This window comes from Chenopodium album, chromosome 1 (assembly GCF_948465745.1).
Source record: "Chenopodium album chromosome 1, dcCheAlbu1.1, whole genome shotgun sequence".
Classification (NCBI taxonomy): domain Eukaryota; kingdom Viridiplantae; phylum Streptophyta; class Magnoliopsida; order Caryophyllales; family Amaranthaceae; genus Chenopodium; species Chenopodium album.
The window spans coordinates 85,322,681-85,344,308 of NC_137834.1; the positions used below are offsets into that span (position 1 = coordinate 85,322,681).

The 21,628-nt window shown below is 33.6% G+C and overlaps 2 protein-coding genes across 2 annotated transcripts; one reads left to right on the forward strand and one right to left on the reverse strand.

Annotated features, from left to right (window-relative positions):
• Positions 1 to 954: 954 nt before the first annotated feature.
• LOC145559859 (ATP-dependent RNA helicase DEAH12, chloroplastic-like) lies at positions 955 to 9,440 on the forward strand. The gene is made up of 3 exons (XM_081621143.1): positions 955 to 1,997; positions 4,073 to 7,229; positions 8,018 to 9,440. Exons 1-3 carry the CDS (start codon positions 1,161 to 1,163, stop codon positions 9,235 to 9,237), a joined length of 5,214 nt encoding a protein of 1,737 aa, XP_081477269.1. The 5' UTR covers positions 955 to 1,160; the 3' UTR covers positions 9,238 to 9,440.
• Positions 9,441 to 10,291: 851 nt separating this feature from the next.
• LOC145637507 (uncharacterized) lies at positions 10,292 to 10,915 on the reverse strand. The gene has a single exon (XM_081688831.1). It carries the CDS (start codon positions 10,913 to 10,915, stop codon positions 10,292 to 10,294), a length of 624 nt encoding a protein of 207 aa, XP_081544957.1.
• Positions 10,916 to 21,628: the final 10,713 nt, after the last annotated feature.

The following is a 21,628-nucleotide window of genomic DNA, read 5'->3' on the forward strand; positions in this document are numbered from 1 at the left end:
TAGAAGAAAATAAAAACCTTATCTTATTAGGGCCTCTTTCGATTTACTGAAAACAATTGAATTGAACAAAACTAAACTTATTGGAGTTTAATTGAACTAATTGGAGTTTAATTGAACTAATTGGAGCTGAAATGAACCGAACTAAAATTAAGCTGAACAAAACAGGCCCTAGACTTCCTTCCTATCATATCATATAATAACTAATATATAAAGATAAACTTTTTGCCAAGTGTCGTGCCACATTGGATAGATTTAAATACGCTTTATAAGATAAAAAAAGTTATTTAGAATTCTATTTGGATAAAATTTTAGGATAAAATTTGATAAAATTTTTAGTTTAGAGTTTTATTTTCGATAAAGTTAAATTATAATTCAAAAAAATTATCATACAAGTAGACCGGTCAATTAGGGTCGGGTGATGAGTTATCTCGAATTAAAAATTTATCTTAAAATTCAATAAACAACCCGAGCATTACACAGGACACAAAACTAGTTTTAAAAGGCAAAAGCTAATGAGCGCCTTCGGGACATTAGATAAGAGAACTAAAAATTAAAATATTAGATTAGAACTAATGTTAATTATACTGAACAACATGTAATTTTATCATGCATTCCTAACTCATTACTATTTTGAACAAATATAATTATTTCTTATCTAACGCCCCGCAACGCTCGCTAGCAAGATCCTTTATATAAAAACCCGTTAAATTAGGGCACCATGAGTTCCCTATCCCTTCCTTTGAATGTCACAAACTCTTTACCCTCCTACTCAAAAGAACATTCAAATAAATCACATTGCTTATTCTAGAAGGATTCCAAAAAGTACTCCCTCTTATAGGTAGTACACTAACCTAAGAAAAACGACAAATCACCAAGAAAATCACCAAGAAAATAAAAAGCATTAACCTTTTCCAACTCATAATCTCCATCATATCCAACTTTCACTATCTCTATAAATAAAAAAATAAAAACAATTAAATCTAATTAATTTAATCACTCACACCCTTAATAAAAACCCAAAACCAAAAACCCCTCTATAATTATTCTGCCCTTTAAAAAAAAATTAATTTTTTCACTAACTCACTGTTTCTCTCAGCTAAAACCCTTCACCTTCAAAATTTTTCCCCAAATTCTTAGGGTTTTTCTCCCTAATTTTTCTCATGGCTCGAATTTGCAACCCAGGTTTCCGAAATCACTCGAATTTTTCGTCGTATTCATCCCGGAATCACAAATCTCCGGCGGATGACCACCGTGGACGGCCGCCGGATGTTCTAGAAGACCACCGTCGTCTCCGCCCTAATTTCATCGTCAAGCTCTCTCCTCTTCCTGGCGACACCTTCAATTACAGAAATTCCGGTGTTATTCAAAGCGTATTGGTGAAACACTGCAAATTCCGACCGTACGACGTCGTTTTCGAGTGGAAATCGTCGTCAATTCTTCTGTATTACATTCAATGGATTTGCGCTCGTGAAGGTGTCGTTAAATTCTGGGAGGCGCTTTTCAATGGCGAACATAATTTGACCCCAATTTTGATTCGAAACGTCATCGTTCCGTCTGATGTTGATGAGGTTAACGATAGGTTGAAACCGCTGTTTTTGGCGAAGCTTCGAGGTTTGGATTCTGGAGAAGAGGTGAAAAACTGGGAGGAAAAATTGCAGAGTTTGGAGAAAGAAATTGCAGCGGTTTTTGTTGCTATGAAGAAACAACAACATCCGCAGCTATTTGAGGAGAATAGGAAGAAGAAGGAGGTGTTGAAGAGTGAGAAAGAGTTGATTGTTAAGCGTATTCAGGAGTTTAAAGCAGGTGTTCGTTGTTTGCGTTGTTACATTGAAGGTGTAGAATGTAAAGGAGGTTATTCGCCGTATTGGTTCCATGATGGCGGGTTCGATTGGCCGAGGATTTATCATCTGATAACGAGGGAATGTCGTCGGTTTCGAGACGGTTTGCCTGTATATGCTTATCGCCGGGAACTTCTCCGGGAGATCAGTTCTCAGCAGGTCAATTTTCTTAAGCTAATCTCTATTTTTTTTTTTTTAATAACTTGCAATATAGTGTCATTACTCGTGTTTAGTCTGTCACCGTTATATAACCAAGACTATTTTTTAGCGCAACGAATACAAAGTAGTTTGGGTTATACGGAGTAACATACACGTAAGATACAAGTCATACAACAAGGTGTTAGGTGTATGAGAAAAATTGACAAAGTGAATGCTGTAATTAGAAAAGCGATGAAATAATTTGTGTATAGTTAAAATTTTAAAGAAGGGGTTGTTCTGTTGTTTATGGTGTGAGAATGACATGAATACCCTCAAAGAAAGTATGAAGATATGAACCACATTTACCTTAAGGTAACAAGGGTATTTTCGTCTTTTCATGTTCTATGGTTATGAACTTATGAATCAATTTGTTGTTGTATGCACTGCATTCTGCATGAAAAGAAATGTTCTTCTTCTGTCTCACACAGTTTTATACTGTAAGATTCCACCAATCTTATTTCTTTAGCTTTGTGTCCACCAATTTTATTTTTAAGGCATATTTTTAACTGTTTTTTTTAAAAATTAAATACACCCTGTGTTTTACATCCAATTAACCTAATACTCTCACACTTTATTTAAGTACAAGAAAAGATATAGTATTGCGGATACTTGTTGAAATTGTTTTAATAAATAAAATACTACTCCCTGTCTCATAATACAATGTCTCTTTTCCTTCTCGGGCAAATCAAAATACAATGTCTCTTTCTATTTAAAAGTTGTACTTTAGACATTATTATCTTTTTGATGAGTTATCATCGTTTTTCCATTTCTCTTTTTATTTTTTGTATTTTTAACATCAATTTCCAACACTTTCTCTCTTTATCTCTTCTATTATTCCCAACTTTTTTTTCTTTATTATCTCTCTCTAACTCCACTTGCATATATGTATTTCTAATCATTAGTTTTAATGAATTTATAATTTTCTTAATTTCCACATAAAAACCCAAAGAGGCATTTTATTATGAAACGGAGGGAATAATATTCAATTGCATTGAAAAAACGGAAGGAGTATTAGGTTTTGCTCTTCATTTGATTAGTAAATAAGAATTAAATACACATGGGTGCATCATGTGTCATGTGTACTACCTAGGTGCTCTTGCACCCTACACCCAGGTGTACAATCTCCCTACTCCGTTTTGACCAACACTAGTGAATAACTTATTACACGGTATGTAATACCCCTATTTCATAATAACTTGACCCTATATATTTTTCGTATATGTTTGAATATTAGTATAATTTAGAAAAAAAGTTAATATTTTGAAACTTTAAATTAATATAATTTGTTTTAATAACATTTGATATTATATTGTATTTAACAACATTTTACACGATAACATTTGTTTTAATATGTTAGTTAAAACTATAGTCAATGTGAGCATATAAATATTGAAACACAGGGAGTAGAAAAAAAATGTTAAAGTGGAATTTTGCTAGAATTGTCTTCGTGTAAATATTTCAAATATAGACTTCTAATAAAATTTTAATTATTATTAAAAATTAAAAATATAATTGGTCTTAGCTAAACATCAACAAGTGTGAAAAGTAGTCAAAGATATAAACAAATCTATTTTTTTGGAAAATTTGAAAGAAGATTATTATAAGATATAAATGGCCAAAGTTGTGCGTTAGCAAAACAAACATGTAAATCAATATTTTGTATAATTAAAAAAAATTTAAATTCAAAAGTATTTTTGGACGAACCATAATACGTAGAAGGATGTGTATGTCCCAAAATATTAATTTTTCATGATTTTTACTAAATACATAATTAAAGATATAATGGTCAAAGGAGACTGTAAAAAAATAATGGTTTAGTAAATGATTATAGGTTTCATGTTTGAGTGATGCTTACCCAATAATCTTGTAATGAAGAAAATTGGTAACGGATGAGGAAAACTTATACATGATGGTTGGAATGTTGATAAAAACTGAATTGCATATCTCAGAATCCCACTGCCTTCTTTTCTGGTGGATTTTTTTGTGTATTATATCATCCCTTTCTGTTTTATGATTGTTTGGTTTTAATTTTGCAGATAATGGTGTTGATTGGGGAAACGGGATCGGGAAAGAGTACTCAGTTGGTGCAATTTCTTGCTGATTCAGGTTTAGTTGGCGATGGATCTTTAATATGCACTCAGCCAAGAAAGATTGCGGCAAATTCACTGGAACGTAGAGTTAAAGAAGAGAGTTATGGGTGTTATGAAGATAATGCTATCAGCTGCTATCGGTCTTTTTCATCTCTTCAGCAATTTGATGCCAAGCTAATATATATGACAGATCACTGTCTACTGCAGTACTGTATGAATGACAAGATGTTGCATGGGGTTTCCTGCATTCTTGTTGATGAAGCTCATGAAAGAACTCTAAACACTGATCTGCTCTTGTCAATGCTTAAAAAGTTGCTTCCTCTGAGGCCTGACCTGAGACTTATTATCATGTCTGCAACAGCTGATGCTAAGCAACTTTCAGAATATTTCTTTGGATGTGGAATGTTTTCGGTGGTCGGCAGAAATTTCCCAGTTGATGTGAAATATGTCCCATCTTTCTGTGAAGGAATTTCTCAGTCACTTATTGGGTCATCTGGTAACATTGCCCCTTATGTGTATGATGTTGTAAGATTGGTGACTGAAATCCATAGAACTGAGAAAGAAGGCATCATTCTTGCATTTTTGACGTCACTCATGGAAGTTGAATGGGCTTGTGAAATGTTGGTTGTACCTGATGCGGTGCCTCTGGCATTACATGGTAAGCTGTCATATGAAGAGCAGTCACAGGTGTTCCAGGACTACCCTGGAAAAAGAAAAGTTATATTTGCAACAAATGTTGCTGAAACATCCTTGACAATTCCAGGGGTCAAGTTTGTTGTTGATTCTGGTCTGGCCAAGGAGAGCAGGTTTGAACCTGGTTCTGGCATGAATGTATTGAGAGTATGCTGGATCAGCAAGAGTTCTGCTAACCAACGAGCTGGTCGTGCTGGGAGAACAGAACCAGGATGCTGTTATCGGCTGTACTCTCTGGATGATTTTACTTCGATGACTGCTCAGCAAGAACCTGAAATTCGTAGAGTACATCTGGGTGTTGCTGCCTTGAAAATTATTGCACTGGGAGTAAAAAACATTAGTGAGTTTGATTTCATTGATGCTCCCTCCACTGAGGCAATTGATATTGCTATTCGAAATCTTGTGCAGTTGGGAGCTGTCACTTCAAATAGTGGCAATTTTGTATTGACTGACCTTGGTCGGTCTCTGGTTAAACTGGGCATCGAGCCTCGTTTAGGTAAGCTAATTCTCGGATGTGGCAGTGTTGGCCTGAAAAAAGAAGGTATTGTTCTTGCTGCAGTTTTGGCAAATGCCAGCAGTATATTTTGTCGAGTTGGTAACCTTGCAGATAAGCTGAAGTCTGACCGTCTTAAGGTGTCATTTTGTCACCCTCATGGTGATCTCTTTACGCTGCTTTCTGTTTACAAAGCATGGGAGGATGTTCCAGTGGGAAAGAGGAGGAATCAGTGGTGTTGGGATAACAGCATTAATGCCAAGGCAATGCAAAGATGCCATGATGCCATCTGTGAATGGGAGAGCTGTCTTAAAAGCGAACTTCGTATTATTGTACCAAGTTACTGGGGCTGGACACCTGAGCGTGTCACGGAGCATGACAGGAATCTTACAATGGCCATTCTTGCTTCCCTTGCTGAAAATGTGGCAATGTACTCTGGTAGTGATCAACTCGGCTATAAAGTGGCATTGTCAGGGCAATATGTGCAGCTTCATCCTGCCTGTTCTCTGTTGATGTTCAATCATAGGCCTGATTGGGTAGTCTTTGGTGAATTATTATCAGTGTCTTGTCAATATTTGACGTGTGTGACTGCATTTAACCAGGAACTCTTATCTGCTCTTACCCTCCCTCCTCTGTTTGATGTTTCTGGACTGGCAAGTCAAAAGCTGCAAGTAATGACATTATCTGGCAATGGGAAAACCCTTCTTAAGAAATTCTGCGGGAAGTATAATAATGGTCTGACTTATCTTGTGTCACGACTGCGAAGTATCTGCGGAGATGAAAGAATCATCGTTGAAGTTGACTGTGATAAGGATGAAATTCGGTTGTATACTTCTTCAGATGACATCGAAAAGGTTTCAGATCATGTTAAGGCTGCTTTGGATCGTGAAAGACGATCATTACAGAATGAATGCGTGGAAAAATGTTTGTATCATGGTGGTCCTGGTGCATTCCCTCCTGTTGCACTTTTCGGGTCTGGAGCTGAAATTAAGCATCTAGAGCTTGACAAAAGATGTTTGACTGCTGATGTATTCCATCCCAATGCCAATGCTATTGATGATAAAGAGCTCTTATTGCTTTTTGAAAGTCATGCCTCAGGAGTATGTGCTGTCCATAAATCTGTAATTCATGGTTCAGAGATGGAAGATAAAGAGAAGTGGGGCAGTATTACGTTTCTGACGCCTGATGCTGCCAAAAGGGCAGTTGCTGAGTTGAACAATTTTACGTTTGATGGTTCTTTGCTTAGAGTGAATCTTTCAAGGGCAACATTTGGAATAGACCGACCTTTTTCATTTCCTGCTGTCAAAGCAAAATTGTCATGGCCTCGTAGAATTAGCAGAGGCTTTGGTATTGTTAAATGCATGGCTCATGACGCTGATTTACTGGTTTCACAGTTCTCTAATCTGCGGATTGGAGAAAGATATCTAAAATGTGAACGTAGTGAAAAGTCTATTGATTCTGTTGTGATTAGTGGAATTGATCGGGAAGCTTCTGAACCTGAAATATTACAGGTATTGAGGAGTGCTACAAATCGAAGAATTATGGATTTTTTTTTGGTCAGGGGAGATGCTGTGGAAGATCCAACATGCCATGCATGTGAAGAAGCTCTTTTTAGAGAGATTTCTGTATTCATGCCAAAAGGGGCCCCACAGATTAATTTCTGCAGAGTTCAGGTCTTTCCTCCAGAGCCCAAGAATGTTTTTATGAGAGCTTTGATTACTTTTGATGGAAGGTTACATTTGGAGGCGGCAAGAGCGTTAGAAGAGATTGAAGGAAAGGCTTTACTTGGTTTTCAATCATGGCAGAAAATACAATGCCAGCGTTTATTTTACACTTCAGTGTGTTGTTCTTCTGCTGTCTACTCTATAATCAAGAGAGAACTTGATTCCTTGGTGGCAAGATTTAACCGTCAAATAGGTATGTGTAAATTCATGGAAACTTCACTTGTCTGCTCAAAATATTTTTCTACTCATTCCCTTTCTGTTGCCTAAATCGAACTCTTCACTGTTTCAATGTTTCAAATGGCTTGCATTGAATTCTTGATCATCAGTTCTATATAGTGATACTGCTGAGATATCTGAAATTCCTTGCTTAAGTAAATGAAAGTAGCATTTTTCAAAAACCATAAACTTAATTGCTGTTAGAATCATATCTAATGAATAATGAATATTAAATTGCTATGCACCCCAGTGTTATTTACTCGATTATATGTTGGCTGAACTAAACTTCATCAATCACTTCCTCAAATTCACTTGATTTTTTAAAATTTCAAATAAGGAATTACCTTAATTACAAACTTCAGGTTTATCATGCTATATGAGGGGCCTCATATCAAGAACCCAATTTTTTGTTTGTGTTGACTTTCATGAGTTCATCTTTCCAACTTGACTTGATGAAAGCCTCTATTAGTGTTTTACGGAGTATTTATTTTATTTTATTATATATTTTTATTTTTGGCTCTTAGATTTTTTTCACCCTTATTCATTTTTCTCTTATCTTAAATCCATGTTAGCATGAATAAGGAATGAGGATATAGAGTTAAAGGCATGCTGGACAATGTGCTTATTAGCAAATTAGGTTGTTTTTTTCCCCTTATGAGATGGATTACAAAGTTGGAACCACTATGATGATATATTCTTTTTGAAATAGTTGTGGAACCACTATGATTTATATGTCTAACTGTTATGAGGAAACTTTATTTACAGGAACTGAATGCACTTTAGACAGGAATGCCAATGGCTCTTATCGAGTGAAGATTTCAGCAACAGCCACTAAAGTTGTTGCCGAGTTGAGAAGACCACTGGAAGAACTTATGAAAGGGAAAATTATCCATCATGCCAGCCTCACTCCAGCTGTTCTACAGCTGCTCTTTTCTAGAGATGGTATCACATTAATGAAGTCCCTACAACAAGAAATGAGAATCTACATATATTTTGACAGGCAGAGTCTTAATGTGAGAATGATTGGGCCTTCTGCTAAGATTGTTGTTGCAGAGGAGCAGTTTGTTCAGCGCCTTCTTAATCTCCAAATGAATAAGCACTTAGAGATCCATCTACGTGGAGTTGAACTGCCGCATGACTTGATGAAGGAAGTTGTCAAGAGGTTTGGCCCAGACCTGCATGGGCTGAAGGAGAAGATACCTGAAACTGAGTTCACTCTTAATACACGCCGTCACGTCATTTCCATTTGTGGTACTAAAGAGGCAAAGCAAAAGGTGGAGGAGATTGTAAATGAGATAGCACTAGTTAGTGGTAGTTCAAGAGAGCCTAATGCTTGTAGTGAAAAGGCATGCTCGATTTGTTTGTGTGAACTGGAGGATGCATATCAGCTTGAGAGCTGCATGCATGTGTTCTGCAGATCATGTTTAGTGGAACAATGTGAGTCAGCAATAAAAAACATAGATAGCTTCCCTATCTGTTGTGCCCATGAAGGTTGTGGCGTCCCTTTTTGGCTTGTTGATTTGAAATCTCTTTTGTCATCTGAAAAGCTGGATGAGCTTTTTATGGCTTCATTGCGAGCATTTGTAGCATGTAGTTACGGCAAATTCAAATTTTGCCCTTCACCTGATTGTCCTTCTGTTTATCAGACTGATGGTCCAGGAAAGACAGGGGAGCCTTTTGTGTGTGGGGCTTGCTATGCAGAGACTTGTACTCAATGCCATTTGGAGTACCACCCTTACTTATCATGTGAAAAGTACAAGGAATTCAAGGAAGATCCAGATTCATCTCTAAGAGAGTGGTGGAGAGGTAAGGAGGAGTACGTTAAGAGGTGTCCGATTTGTGGCCATACCATTGAGAAGTCCGAGGGATGCAACCACGTTGAATGTAAATGTGGGAAGCATTTGTGTTGGGTTTGCTTGGAGTACTTTGCTGATAGTGATGAATGTTATAGCCATTTGAGGGAAATACATCACGGGATTACATGAAAGTGGTATTTATCTTAATCCTAACCATTAGATGTCATGTATATAACTGGCTTGTTTAGTTTAGCTCATTGTACATTTCCACAATCCCATAGCTCCGACTACAGTCTAAAACTAACTTTAGTGATCCTTCTGTATATATCGAGTTTGGTAATGATGTTATATATATACGGAGTACATATAGTGCTCGTGGCAGGTTTGACGCATGTATGTGGCTTTCTATGCTTCCCCCCTTTCTTATTCTCCTTTGAAAAGTCTCTCAGGTACCATTTTCTAGATTTTAACTGACTGAATTGAGTGTTTTCGCTACACCTCCAATTGTTTTTGGTGTGAAACAGACAGTAAGAACTTTTGGGAGATAATGCAAAAAGGATATCTTTATCAGAATTGCAACTGTAAATTAGTACTTCGACTATTCTATTATTATCATTTGGGTGAAATTCTCATCAACTATGGCACAACTGCTTGTAGGTGAACCTGTATGAGGTAACAGAGTATAATAAATCTCTTTTCTTTGTTGACATTAATTCAAATAATGTTTATTGCATTTACTGTTTACTAAAAACAGTCTCACCATCCTTAAATAATTCGATGATGATGAGAATTGGTAATAGTATGCAACCTATATGATTTGATTTGTTATACAATTATAGTTGTGGAATATATTTATGAATATGAGTGTAAGAATATAATTGAGTAAAATTTGAAAACGTTTGGTTCTGTAATTCTGTACCTTGAGTTGTTAGATGAAAAAGACTTGTGATTTTGTGAATGGGCTATTTAATTAAAGATAGGTAAAAACAATGTTGCCTTATAATACCTAATGCCAAGAAATTCTGGAGTCTGAACTAGCAGAATATCAGATTTTGGCACATTGAAGCAGAAAGTTAAAAAGAAAAAGCCTGTACCATAGAATTTACTCTCAAATTTGAGTTCATACTTGCAGAAAAGAGGAATTTCATAGGTTACTATTATAATTTAAACCAATTACAACTTTACAACCCATCAGAAATCAGAAATATAAACCCAAGTTAGTTTCCAAAAACAAAAAGTAAACCTAAGAGTAAAAATATTTGCAACCAACTGCAATTCCAACCCCAGCAATACCCAAACAGAAAGCCATAGTTATCAACAATGTCAACCCATTACTTCCACTTCCATCACCACCTTCATCGCCCTGTTTTCGCTTCCCATGATCACAGATGACTTGCTGCTGCTGTTGTTTTTGCTGTTGCTGAAGCTGAGTTACTTGAAATTCAAGCAACTTCACAAACTGTCTGTAAGCAAAAATCTGCATCGAATCTTGCACGACAGCACAGGCAAGCGCATCTCTTTCCTTGGTAATCGCGGCATACTTAGCTTCTGCTTCGCGTGCTCGTGTCTGAGACAGCCTCAGTGCCTTCAGAAGCCCCATTTTTCTATCCCCAACATCAAATTCATCCCCATGATCATGATCACCCACAAAAGTCTGCACTTTTTTTCTGTTCATAGGACTAATTACTGTTACATTGTCAGGTAACCCTGAAAAGACTTTTGTAGGGGGTGGCAGATCACAGTTTTGAATAAGATCATTTCCTGGTTTTTGTGACAACATAAAACCCATCATCAACTCATTCTCATCAAACCCTTTTACATTAAACATCTGTTGGTTCTTCGGCGTCGCCCCGGCCCAGCTAGCCATTAGAGTGGCTCCTTTCTAAGGTCAGTTAAGGTATGTATGAAGTTTTGGTCATCTTAGATTTTTACACGAGAGAAATTTGTTAGTTTGAGGCGTGGAAGAAAGAGACTCTTTTTTTCTAATCTTTATGTTTTTATTTGTTTTATATGTGTTGATCAAGTTTTAAGTTAAAAAGGGTGGTTGAGAGGGAAGTGGATACCTCAAGAAATGGTGGGGTGTTAATTTATTTTATTTTTAAATTGGTTTTGCTGAGGGGAAATGCTTTTCTTGCGTGTGTGGGATGCTATATCATTGACAAAACGTTACAACTTTTCTTACTTTTAATATTGAAAGATTCCACTAAATATCAATTGCTTGGAAAAAGCAAGGAATTAAGCATTTTAATTATTTTTGGACAAACATTAAGGGTGGCTTGCTCGGAAAAAGGTTAACCTATAGAATATAGAACTAGCCTTCTGGCCGGTTCCATGCACGGGTAATTACTTAGAATACTTTCCTTGTAATGTGTTGCTTATTTGTGTTATATGAGTCAACATTGTTTTATTGTACTTTATATATATGTTTATATAATGTGGACTAATTAGCTCAACTTTTTATTTTTATTTTTTTATTTTTTATTTACTATTACTTTATTTTAAGTTTAGGAGATGAAAAGACTACGGCTTTATTTTGGTGTAGTTGAAATACTTAATTTCCTTACTTAAATTTGCAAGTTACAGAATGCATAAAGACATGAACTTTTTTTTTTATAAAGAAGGTGGTATGTGGCATATGAATGATTTGTGGTGACATGTGGCATATGAGTAGTGTGTGGTTTGTGTTTTTAAATACTAAGTATAGATTACCGAGTTTATTCACATTTTATTCTTCTTCGAAATCATTCTTTTATTTTGTTAGGAATTTTTTTTATACATAAAAAAATATAAGTAGAGATGGAGTTATTTTTAAGGAGCAGAAGGAGTAAAAACTCAATTCGGACGATCTTAAGGGTTTGGAACTTTGGACTACTCCACCTGCATAATTCATGGAAGATAACATGTTTATTTGCTGTAATTTCTCACAATTTAGGGGAAAGTGCCATTTGAAAAACTCTTTGGAAGACCAAATAATGAGTTACTTAGGACAACGCTTGTTGCTAAAAATAATTGTTCACAAAAAGATGCTAATGGATATTCAAGAGATGTTTTCAGTTAAAATTTGGTGTAGAAAAAATAGGATGAGGTGAAAAAATTAAAGTAGAAGGTGCGGTTCCTCTCATAGTATTAGCATATATAGAAAGGGATTGCAATAGAGTGGTCAAAAGTCTACCTAAGGTCAACTCTTATGCTTTGAATAATTTGAAACAATCAAATTCCATTATCCAAATAGTCTTTATTCAAGATGTTAATCTTTAATAATTGTGGCGTATGGTATCATATCATAATATAATGTTTCCTTTTTCCGACTATTTATTAGGTGATAAGATAATAATATGCAGTATTTAGAAATGTAAAAACTTTTATATGTGGTAGGCCACATCGTGTGGCTAGTTATTATAAGGGTTACTTCATTAGTGTTATAATAGTTATTTGGTCAATGTAACATGGGTTACTCGATCAATATTACATGGGTTACTCGGCTTATGTTATAGGCTAGACACACAAAACACGCTATTAAAAATGATATAAAGACCTTACCTAAGACCTAAATGAGATAATTATAAATATTAATAACACCGATTGGAGTATAATCTTATTATTAAATTTTGAATAAATATATAAATATAATTTGGAAATATGTTTTGCTTGTAATGTTGCCACATTTCCACATATGCAAATTATTTTCTACATCGCCCACCTCATCTAAACCAAATCATCTCAATTCAATTCCATGCATGCATCTGGTAAGAGATTTTGATTTGATGAATAAATAAGATATTTGATTTTTTAAAATAAATAATTATGATGAAGGATAACTAATTAAGTAGCCAATAATTAAGTATTTTCCTAATGATGTTGATGAAGTCTTTTTATAGAGGTCGGTTGTGTGTAGTGGCCCCAGCAGCCCAGCTTGACGACTTCAATTTGTCTTCTTAGCTTGTATTTTCAATAGAACAATAATATTAGACATTCTCCCTAGCTGCCAAAAAAATTTATGAAATAGAAATAAAATTGATATTTACCCAATATAAATTATTACTCATACAATCACTTAATAGTCAAACTAGATTTAATCTCAAGTGATGCTTGGTTGTATACTATTGTAATATCTTGTGAGCATGAGATTATAAAATTAGATCACCATGTATTCATATACAAAATTTTGATTTGCAAATAAAATTGTATACGTATCACTTAAAAAAAAATTCAATAACTAATATAGGTAAATAGCTAACTAATCGACATTGACAAGCTTTATAACATGACATAATCTAACACGAAAAGACATGATACTATACGAATTGAATATATGATATGTAGTGTATGCCAAGTTTTTTTTTTTTTTTTTTTTTTTTTTTTTTTTTTTTTTTTTTTTTTTTAACTGGGTGCATGCCAAATTATGGTTTGGGCTTATGCCACAATATTTTTTTTATTTTTTGTATAAAAGCTTGACACAACACAACTTAGCACATATAAACAAGCTAATTAATACTCCGTATAAGGAATGACATTTGGCGGCTTATGCGTGCAAGTATGATACAGTGGCAGGTGGATGTATGATGTATGTGTGTTGCTGTGACATGATCGCATGTGAGCTTAGTTATGCTGGACTCGGACTTCCCTTTTGAGAATGTTGAGACAATACATAACTGGGTTAGTCTACGGATTGAACCTCCATAAAATATGGACTCGATATGAAACATGATTCACAACATTATTTTATGGGTTGTTTAACATTGACAAGCGAAATTGAACACATATTCATAGGTATATAAGTTAGACAATATAATTTAATCGTTATCCATATCATTTTACTTATAATTTAGCATTGTCCCAACCCATTCATATATCCTCCTTTCAACCCTAATGACCCACAATTTTAGCCAAACCTTACTTGGCCTAACTACCCTATCTTACTAATCTTAGTGAACAATTTGTTAAAAGTTCCGTTACACGTCAATTTGTAATGTTTGACTAAGTAATTTCTTATAGTTTTTTTAGTAGGTAAGAAAGCATCACTACGAAATTACAATTCTTTGGATCAACTCAGTCCGGGTTAGTGAAATAACCCTTAGAGAGCGATGGGGAGGGGGGAGTAGGGGACTTTTCCCCCAAGTTACATACCCTTAATTAGCGGTATTATGGTTTTCAAAAAAAAAAAAAAAAAAAAAAAAAAAGAATTAGCGGTATTATTAAACCCCTAACCTTAAAATTAATTAAGAGATACAATTCTTAGTGTTAACCCAAATTCGCTTGATAAAAAACTAGTTTACACTATATCTACGTGAGAATATATATTACCACATGTATATACATAAGCTCACTCAAGATCTCTTTTTACAACCGTTGTCTCTGAATAACTTATTACTTGAATATGTTTACAAAAATTTCATGTAAAAATTGTCAACATTAAGAATTACAAGGTAAAGCCGTACGTATGTGAAAATTCTTGCCAAATCATATGGCCGGCTTGGCAGATCAGAAAATAAGCTAACCGTACTGTATGCATTAGTATTTGACGTTATCTAAGCTAGTAATTAAGTAGAGTTATTTGAATATATTTCATCTTATTTATCAATATAGAGTACCTAATTATAACCTAATTGTGCGTTTCAAAAAAAAAATAAAATTATAACCTAATTGTAATACTAAATTCGTTATCATGAAGTATAAGTTAGTCCGAAAGACCAAACGTGTAACAAGTTTACCTTTTTTTTATTAGGTGCATATACACAAGTATAATTACATTTGATAATTACGTTGCATGAATACTATTTTATTTTTTATTTTTTTTACATGAGATCATTCAAGTGTTACAATTCATACTTAATTGATTAGTTATTTAGGTTGATTATCGACAATCTCATCTTGTTGCACTTCCATGGCTATACCATGTTTTTGTTCTAGTAGTTCCTTCTCAGATTGTATATTGCCCTTTGTAACATCTTCATCACCGGGTACAACTTTCGTGGCTATTTCGTCGTGTAATACTTCACCCACAAATGTAGATTCTACTTCTTTCTCCATATCTTCTATCTGTACGTAACAAATGAATAAAAAACGCATATTAATAATAAAAACAAACGGCGTCACTTTGAGATTCAGGGCCTGTTCACATATACTGAACTGAAATTAAGTAAATATGAACAGACCCTCAATTTATCATGGACGAGGCTACATGTACTATTTGCAAAGAGTATCTGCTAGGGCCATGCACCCAAAAGATCAAAGGAAAAAAAAAATTTATGACCTTTTCAATGAGTTGATCTACAAAGTGGGCATCTTTTGCAGTTTCCTCCGCAACATTTGCTACATGACTGAAAATTAGATAATACACCCGGGTGCACCATGCTCATGGTGCACCCTGGTAAACAAAAAAAGGCGGAAAGAACATATAGTGTTTGATAAAGAACATACCTATGTTTGACAAAGAACATACCTTTAATATGTTCTTTGAGTGTGATCAGTGTGTTCTTTGAGTAAAATTATATGTTCTTTACATTATAACTTATGTTATTTAACATATGTTGATAAACATATATGTTTTTTTGGTTTAATAATACAAAGTATGTTCTTTGACTTTGGCGTGTATGTTCTTTAAGGTCGTAGTGACGCCCAAATTCTATTTTTATTATCATATGTCATATTTAAATTACTTTTATTATCGTATGTTCTTTGAGTTTGATTAGTGTGTTATTTGGGTATTAACTATATGTACTTTACAATATAAATTATGTTCTTTTAACATACTCGTATGTTATTTTGAAATTTGATATTGAAATCTTAAATTATTTTTAATTGAAAATAATATTAGAGTAAAAAAAAACTAAATTATTATGGGAAGTTGAATTTTTTTTGGAGAGATAGAAAACTATTTTTTGGGGAAATGATATCTTTGGTAAGGATTTTTTAAGAGGTGATCAACATTGGCATGACTCGCATCCCAACCCGATCCGGCCCGAAATAGGGTGGGTTTGGGCAAACCTAAAAATGCATTTTTAGTTAAAACTCGAACCGGGCTTGAAAAAAGCCCGAAAATCCACTACTTTTCTACGGGTTTGGGCACGAGAAATTATGATATGGCCCGGCCCTACTCGATTTTTTATCACCTCTAAATTTTTACCGTTAATAATGTGTAATTTTTCAGAAAATTTAATTAAGATTTTATCTCGTTCTTTTTATTATATCTTTATGTTCTTTGGTAATGCATGTTTTTGTCAAATACAAATATGTTCTTTGTCAAATACATGTATGTTCTTTATGAAATACAGGATGTTCTTTCCGCCTTTTTTTTTATTTATCCGGGTGTACAATGAGCACTGTACACCCGTGTGTATAAACCACGGATTACTACATGACAAACAATATCATGCAATTTTCCATCTTTTGGAAGTTGATGTGCCACTTCATCAGCCACGTGAGCCACCTCCTCAGCCACCGTTTCAACGGTTTCTACCACTGTTTCAACTGTCTCCACCACCGTGTCGACTTCATCTACCGTACCATATTATTAATTTATCATATAATAACCACAACTTAAATTAATTAGTGAGAATACTATGTTAATTTTTTAATAATGTGGAGTGTACTCTAATATATACTACGTATGTAATTAAATAAAGGTAAAGTGTATACTTACTTTTGATTGCCAATAGTCGGCTCCATTTTTTAGAAGCAAAGGGCAAAATAAGTGGCAAAATTACACCAACCAACCACCTTAACCTGCACGCATCGCATCGCATCACATGACAGTTTAACATATACTCGTACTAATATAATTCAGAATACTAAATTATTACCAATCTTCAAAGTTAATATATATTCATGTTAATTGAATTGGTGGTGGAAGTAGAATTATACTATGCACGACGAAAGATGTCTCCAATACGTGTGGTAGAACTTTGACCACTTCATTTGATTGTAGCTAATGTTATTGTTATTTATGTCCTTAAATTATTTTATTCCTAATAATCTTAACAATTGACACATATAATATAAAGTACTGTTAAATTGTGACTCAAAATCTAGTAGGGATGACTTTGAACGATTATATCTCTCAAACTACAACTGATTTTGAGGTGATTCAAGTTGGAGGTGATAGCTTGGTTCAAGAGCTTTTCAACGATAGGTTATATTCCCAATTCCGATAAGAAATGAGAAATTTATGACCGTTTTACAAAAACCTGACGAAGCTGGAAATTTGCAACGAGGCTGCGAGCTATAGCTCTATGCGAGTGAGCTATAGCTCGGCCCTATGAAGACTTGCGGCAGGTATGAGCTAGCTGCCGAGCTATAGCTCGGTAGTTAGGTTATTCTAGGATAATTTATGGAATATTTCCTATATCTATATCTTTTCTATGACGGCTATTTGAGTATACTTGGGGAACAATCTTAGGGTTTTATTAGGGTTTCCTTGTGTTATAAAAGGACCCTTTAGTTGATCATTTAGTATATACCTTTTGAGCCATTAGATTTAAGACTGCTTGTATTATTCTCTTGTTTCTGTCTCCATTATAGTGAATAAGCTCTCGAATCCCCCACCCGTGGATGTAGGTCTATTTTGACCGAACCACGTAAATCCTTGTGTTTTTTGTCTATCTTCTTTATTGCTTTTCTCGTTCTTAATTTCATTGACTTGTTCCGCATTAATCAAACACGATTACACCCTAATTTCCTAACAAGTACTACGTCTTTGACATATTAATTTAAGGAAAAGAAGTGAGGATGTGCGTGTATGCTTTTGATCGATAGAGTTAAAGTAAGGAAATTTTGATATAGGTCATGAAAAGAGAGAGTGAGAGGATGATACTGGCTGATGGAAGGATTTGGAAAATGATTTTGACACTGCCGTCATGAGATAACAATTTTTATAAGCTCTGCTCACCAAGAGGACTACTAAACTAAATAATTTCTCAAAGGGTTATACTTAAATGATTTACTTGTTTTGTTATTTAAATTAACATGGGAAATTTCGACAAAAGTTTGCAATACTTAAAAACTCACAACAATTACGAACATGTAAACAAAAAGTACTTCAAAACACATTATATTGACAAGATTTTACCTATTTAGCTTATACCTATTTGATAGAATTAGAGACACCTATTTGAAAAGGAATATAATTTTTTTAAAAAATAATGAAATTAATGTCTTTAGAAATTTAGAATTTATGATGAAAATTATACCAATTAAAATTTCCAGAAGGGTCTGGGTTGGAAGCTGATCCTTCAACATTTTTATCGCCTTGCCATGCAAATACTACTCCCCTGCATGCATGATCAGATTCAAGAAATTAAAGAAATTAAAGTTACTTCAATTTCCAACAATATTAGAATAATATATAAATGCCATAAAATTTCTTAAAAAATAAAATAAATAAAACTTACACGTAATTTTTCCGGCTTGTATTAACATTGCTCCGAGCTAGTGAATCACTCAAGACCCTAGACCTTTTCTGATTCTTGATTGCTGATATATCGACGAAGCTGCTTTGATTATTTTTAGAACTCGAAGATGATCTATTTTGCAATGTTTGAATTCTACGGAGTCTAATCAGGCCGTTCGAGTTCAATGTCTCCATTATAAATATGAGATTATACAAGTTTGTAAGCCATTATGTATTATTAATAATGTTTATTACTCCGTAGTATTGAAGGATTAGGTGCATGATAAATATTCACAAGGACAGCTACATGTAACTTGCGCATATGAATTTTCCATGAAAAAAAAATAAGAATTAAAAGCAGGCATAGATATAAATATTAATACTAGTGCTTTCATCAAATATTTATGGATGTTTTTCGATCTAAAATCACTTTGGAATTATGTCACCTTTGAGAAGTACAAGTCAACTTTAAGCCATTTTATTTTCTTTGAACATTTTAAGATTTGCAAGCATTTGAAATGGTCTAGAACTTTGATCTTGCTTGGATTTAGCTTGGGGGTGAGGCTGCCTGAATTATCGCGATAATTAACATTAAACATGCATATAATAGACGATATAATAGCTAGATTTTTGTTGTTTTATTAACAAGTTAACAACTAACGTTAATTATAATATATAGAGATTTAGGGAATTTAATTAACAACTGCAAGTTGTCTTTGGAGTGTGTTGCTGATGTTTGCGATCTTAATTAATATACAAGTATATAATAATTCTCTTAGCTTTAAGGTGAGTGTAACATCTTCTAATACCATGAAATCATCACCACACTGCCTACAACTTGCTCTTCATTGCAATGCTAGTGAAATTTACGTCGAGAGTTAGTACATGATAACCTCCATGGCTCCATGTCGTAATTACAAGCTAAATTAAGCATAGAGTTCCAAATGGATCCAACCTTGCAATTATTATTTATGAGGTCTTAAGTTTGATTAATTCTTTTAATTCTATCAAAAAATTTCTCATTTTTACTGGGAAATTAACGAAGCAGCTTACAGGCCATTGTACTAGCTCATCTTAAATCAACTAACTACACTTTTAGAGGCTTAGGGCCTGTTCACATTTACTTAATTTCAGTTCAGTTCAGCTCTAATCAGTTCAATTCAGCTCCTAATTTTCCTCTCTCATAAAACATTCGTTTCAACTCAGTTCAGTCTAGTTCAGTTCAGCTCAGTAAATGTGAACGGGTCCTTAGAGTATATATATGTTACCATGTTGGGGAGTGTTTTGCCACTAAGATGTAGACGTACTCTACCTACTATTAGTTAATCTTTGGGTAATAATTTAAATGACTCGAGGTTTATATTTTATTTTTATTTTATAACAAACTACTCGTATATAAATAAATATTGCATTGCGATTAAAAGGTAGAGCCGCCCATTTTAACACTAGAAGCCTAAAAATTTGTGTTAATTAATTAAAATTTAAATTGGTTTCCTTTGGTGCAAAAAGAATAATCATACTAATTTTACTAAAAAAAAAATATTAATTAAAATTAATTTGGTGGCATTAGGTAGAGAAACGGACGATGATTAGTTCACAAGCTTTGTCTTTTATCATGTTTCTTTCAAGGCTAAGATCTAAACTCTGAGGTCTTAATCGAGGGCAAGATGATGACTATTAAGGGCCAAATTAAAGGCGGCATAGCCATCTTAAACAACATTATATAGGGTAATACACAGGCTTGATCGAATAGTATGATAGACTAAATTAAAGCTCACATTATGTCATTGAATGTTATATTTGAAATAAAAATAATTAAGGGGGTGGTAGAGTTATAATCTTAACCTCTCATGCACTATATGGGCCAATAAGTGAAACATTTTCCTTTTTCTCCTATTTTTTTGTACATCCCAAATTAAAATGATTTTTTTTTTTTTTTTTTTAAATTTTATTATTACTACGTATTATTTTGACAAGCAAGTTTTGTTTGATCTTATACAACTTTATGCTTTATAGTATTACATTCTTCTCTCTTATTTCAAAAAAAATTACATTCTTCTCTCTCAATTTTCTTACATTAGCCACCATTAGCAAATTTTAGAAGGGCTTCTATTGGTTTTTTTGCCTTTTATTTTTTTTTTTAATTTTTTGTTTTTTTTTTTAAAAAAAAAAATCAATGGGTGGAAAGTCTCAATTACAACAACAATAAACAAAGTCTAATCCTAAAATGATTTGCTGTCGGTTAACATAAATTGTCATAAGAAATCGTTCGAAAAGGAAAAAGAGCATAGCAAGATCAGATAATCGATTGAATAAAAGTTTTAAAAGAAGAAAAAAAAAGTGTATAAACTGATTATACAAATAAAATTTAAAAGAGATGTAAGGAGATAATTTCAAAAAGAGCCACACCCCATTGATATCCACTATCAACAAAAATATATTGATATAATGGCATTGTTGTAATATTTGGAAACTTTTTGCTCTTTCAAAAAATAGGATATCAATATGTATTTGCTCTTTCAAAAAAGAGGAAAAATAGTACATGTGAGTAAAAAAAAAGAAGCTAGGTTTAGTTTAAATTGATGAATGGAAAAAAAAAATGAACGGGTGGAAATTAAAGTCTCATTCATTATTATATTATTTTGTGATTTAGTTTTCTATCTTGTGTTTTAGAAGATTGAATTGATCCTGATTCCTGAATATCAAGTTTGGGGAGAAAATAAACTTCAATTTAATTATGAGATTTTGGTAATATGATATGTGCATTGATAGTTAGACAATTTATAAGATCAGATCATAATCAACAAAGATCTTTTTGATTCTTATATAACTTATATGATCATAATCAACAAAAAATTTTAATTGTTAGATAGTATAGAAGATCTTACTCATTCAAGGGATCATATCATAATTCATAATAATAAGGAATCGGCTTTCTCTAAAAAAAAAAAAAAAAAAAAAAGGAATCAACTATGCTATGCGAAGAATTATACTTGTAGCTTACAATTCAAAAACCGCAAACTTACATTTTTACATCTTTTCAGCATTAAAATACTGAAGTTATTCACACCAGTTCAAGATTTAACTAACATACATGACATGCTAGATGTCCTCAACCCGCAATTTATGCTACTTTCTCACCTAGTAAAATTTTCAACATGACATATACTCCTTGACTCATACAAAAAAATT

Excerpts from the sequence above, each read along its gene's own strand:
- LOC145559859 (XM_081621143.1), top strand. The coding sequence starts at position 1,161 with ATGGCTCGAATTTGCAACCCAGGTTTCCGAAATCACTCGAATTTTTCG. Across the intron at positions 1,998-4,072 it reads GGGAGATCAGTTCTCAGCAG|ATAATGGTGTTGATTGGGGA; the intron begins GTCAATTTTCTT and ends TTAATTTTGCAG. Across the intron at positions 7,230-8,017 it reads AAGATTTAACCGTCAAATAG|GAACTGAATGCACTTTAGAC; the intron begins GTATGTGTAAAT and ends CTTTATTTACAG.
- LOC145637507 (XM_081688831.1), bottom strand. The coding sequence starts at position 10,915 with ATGGCTAGCTGGGCCGGGGCGACGCCGAAGAACCAACAGATGTTTAAT.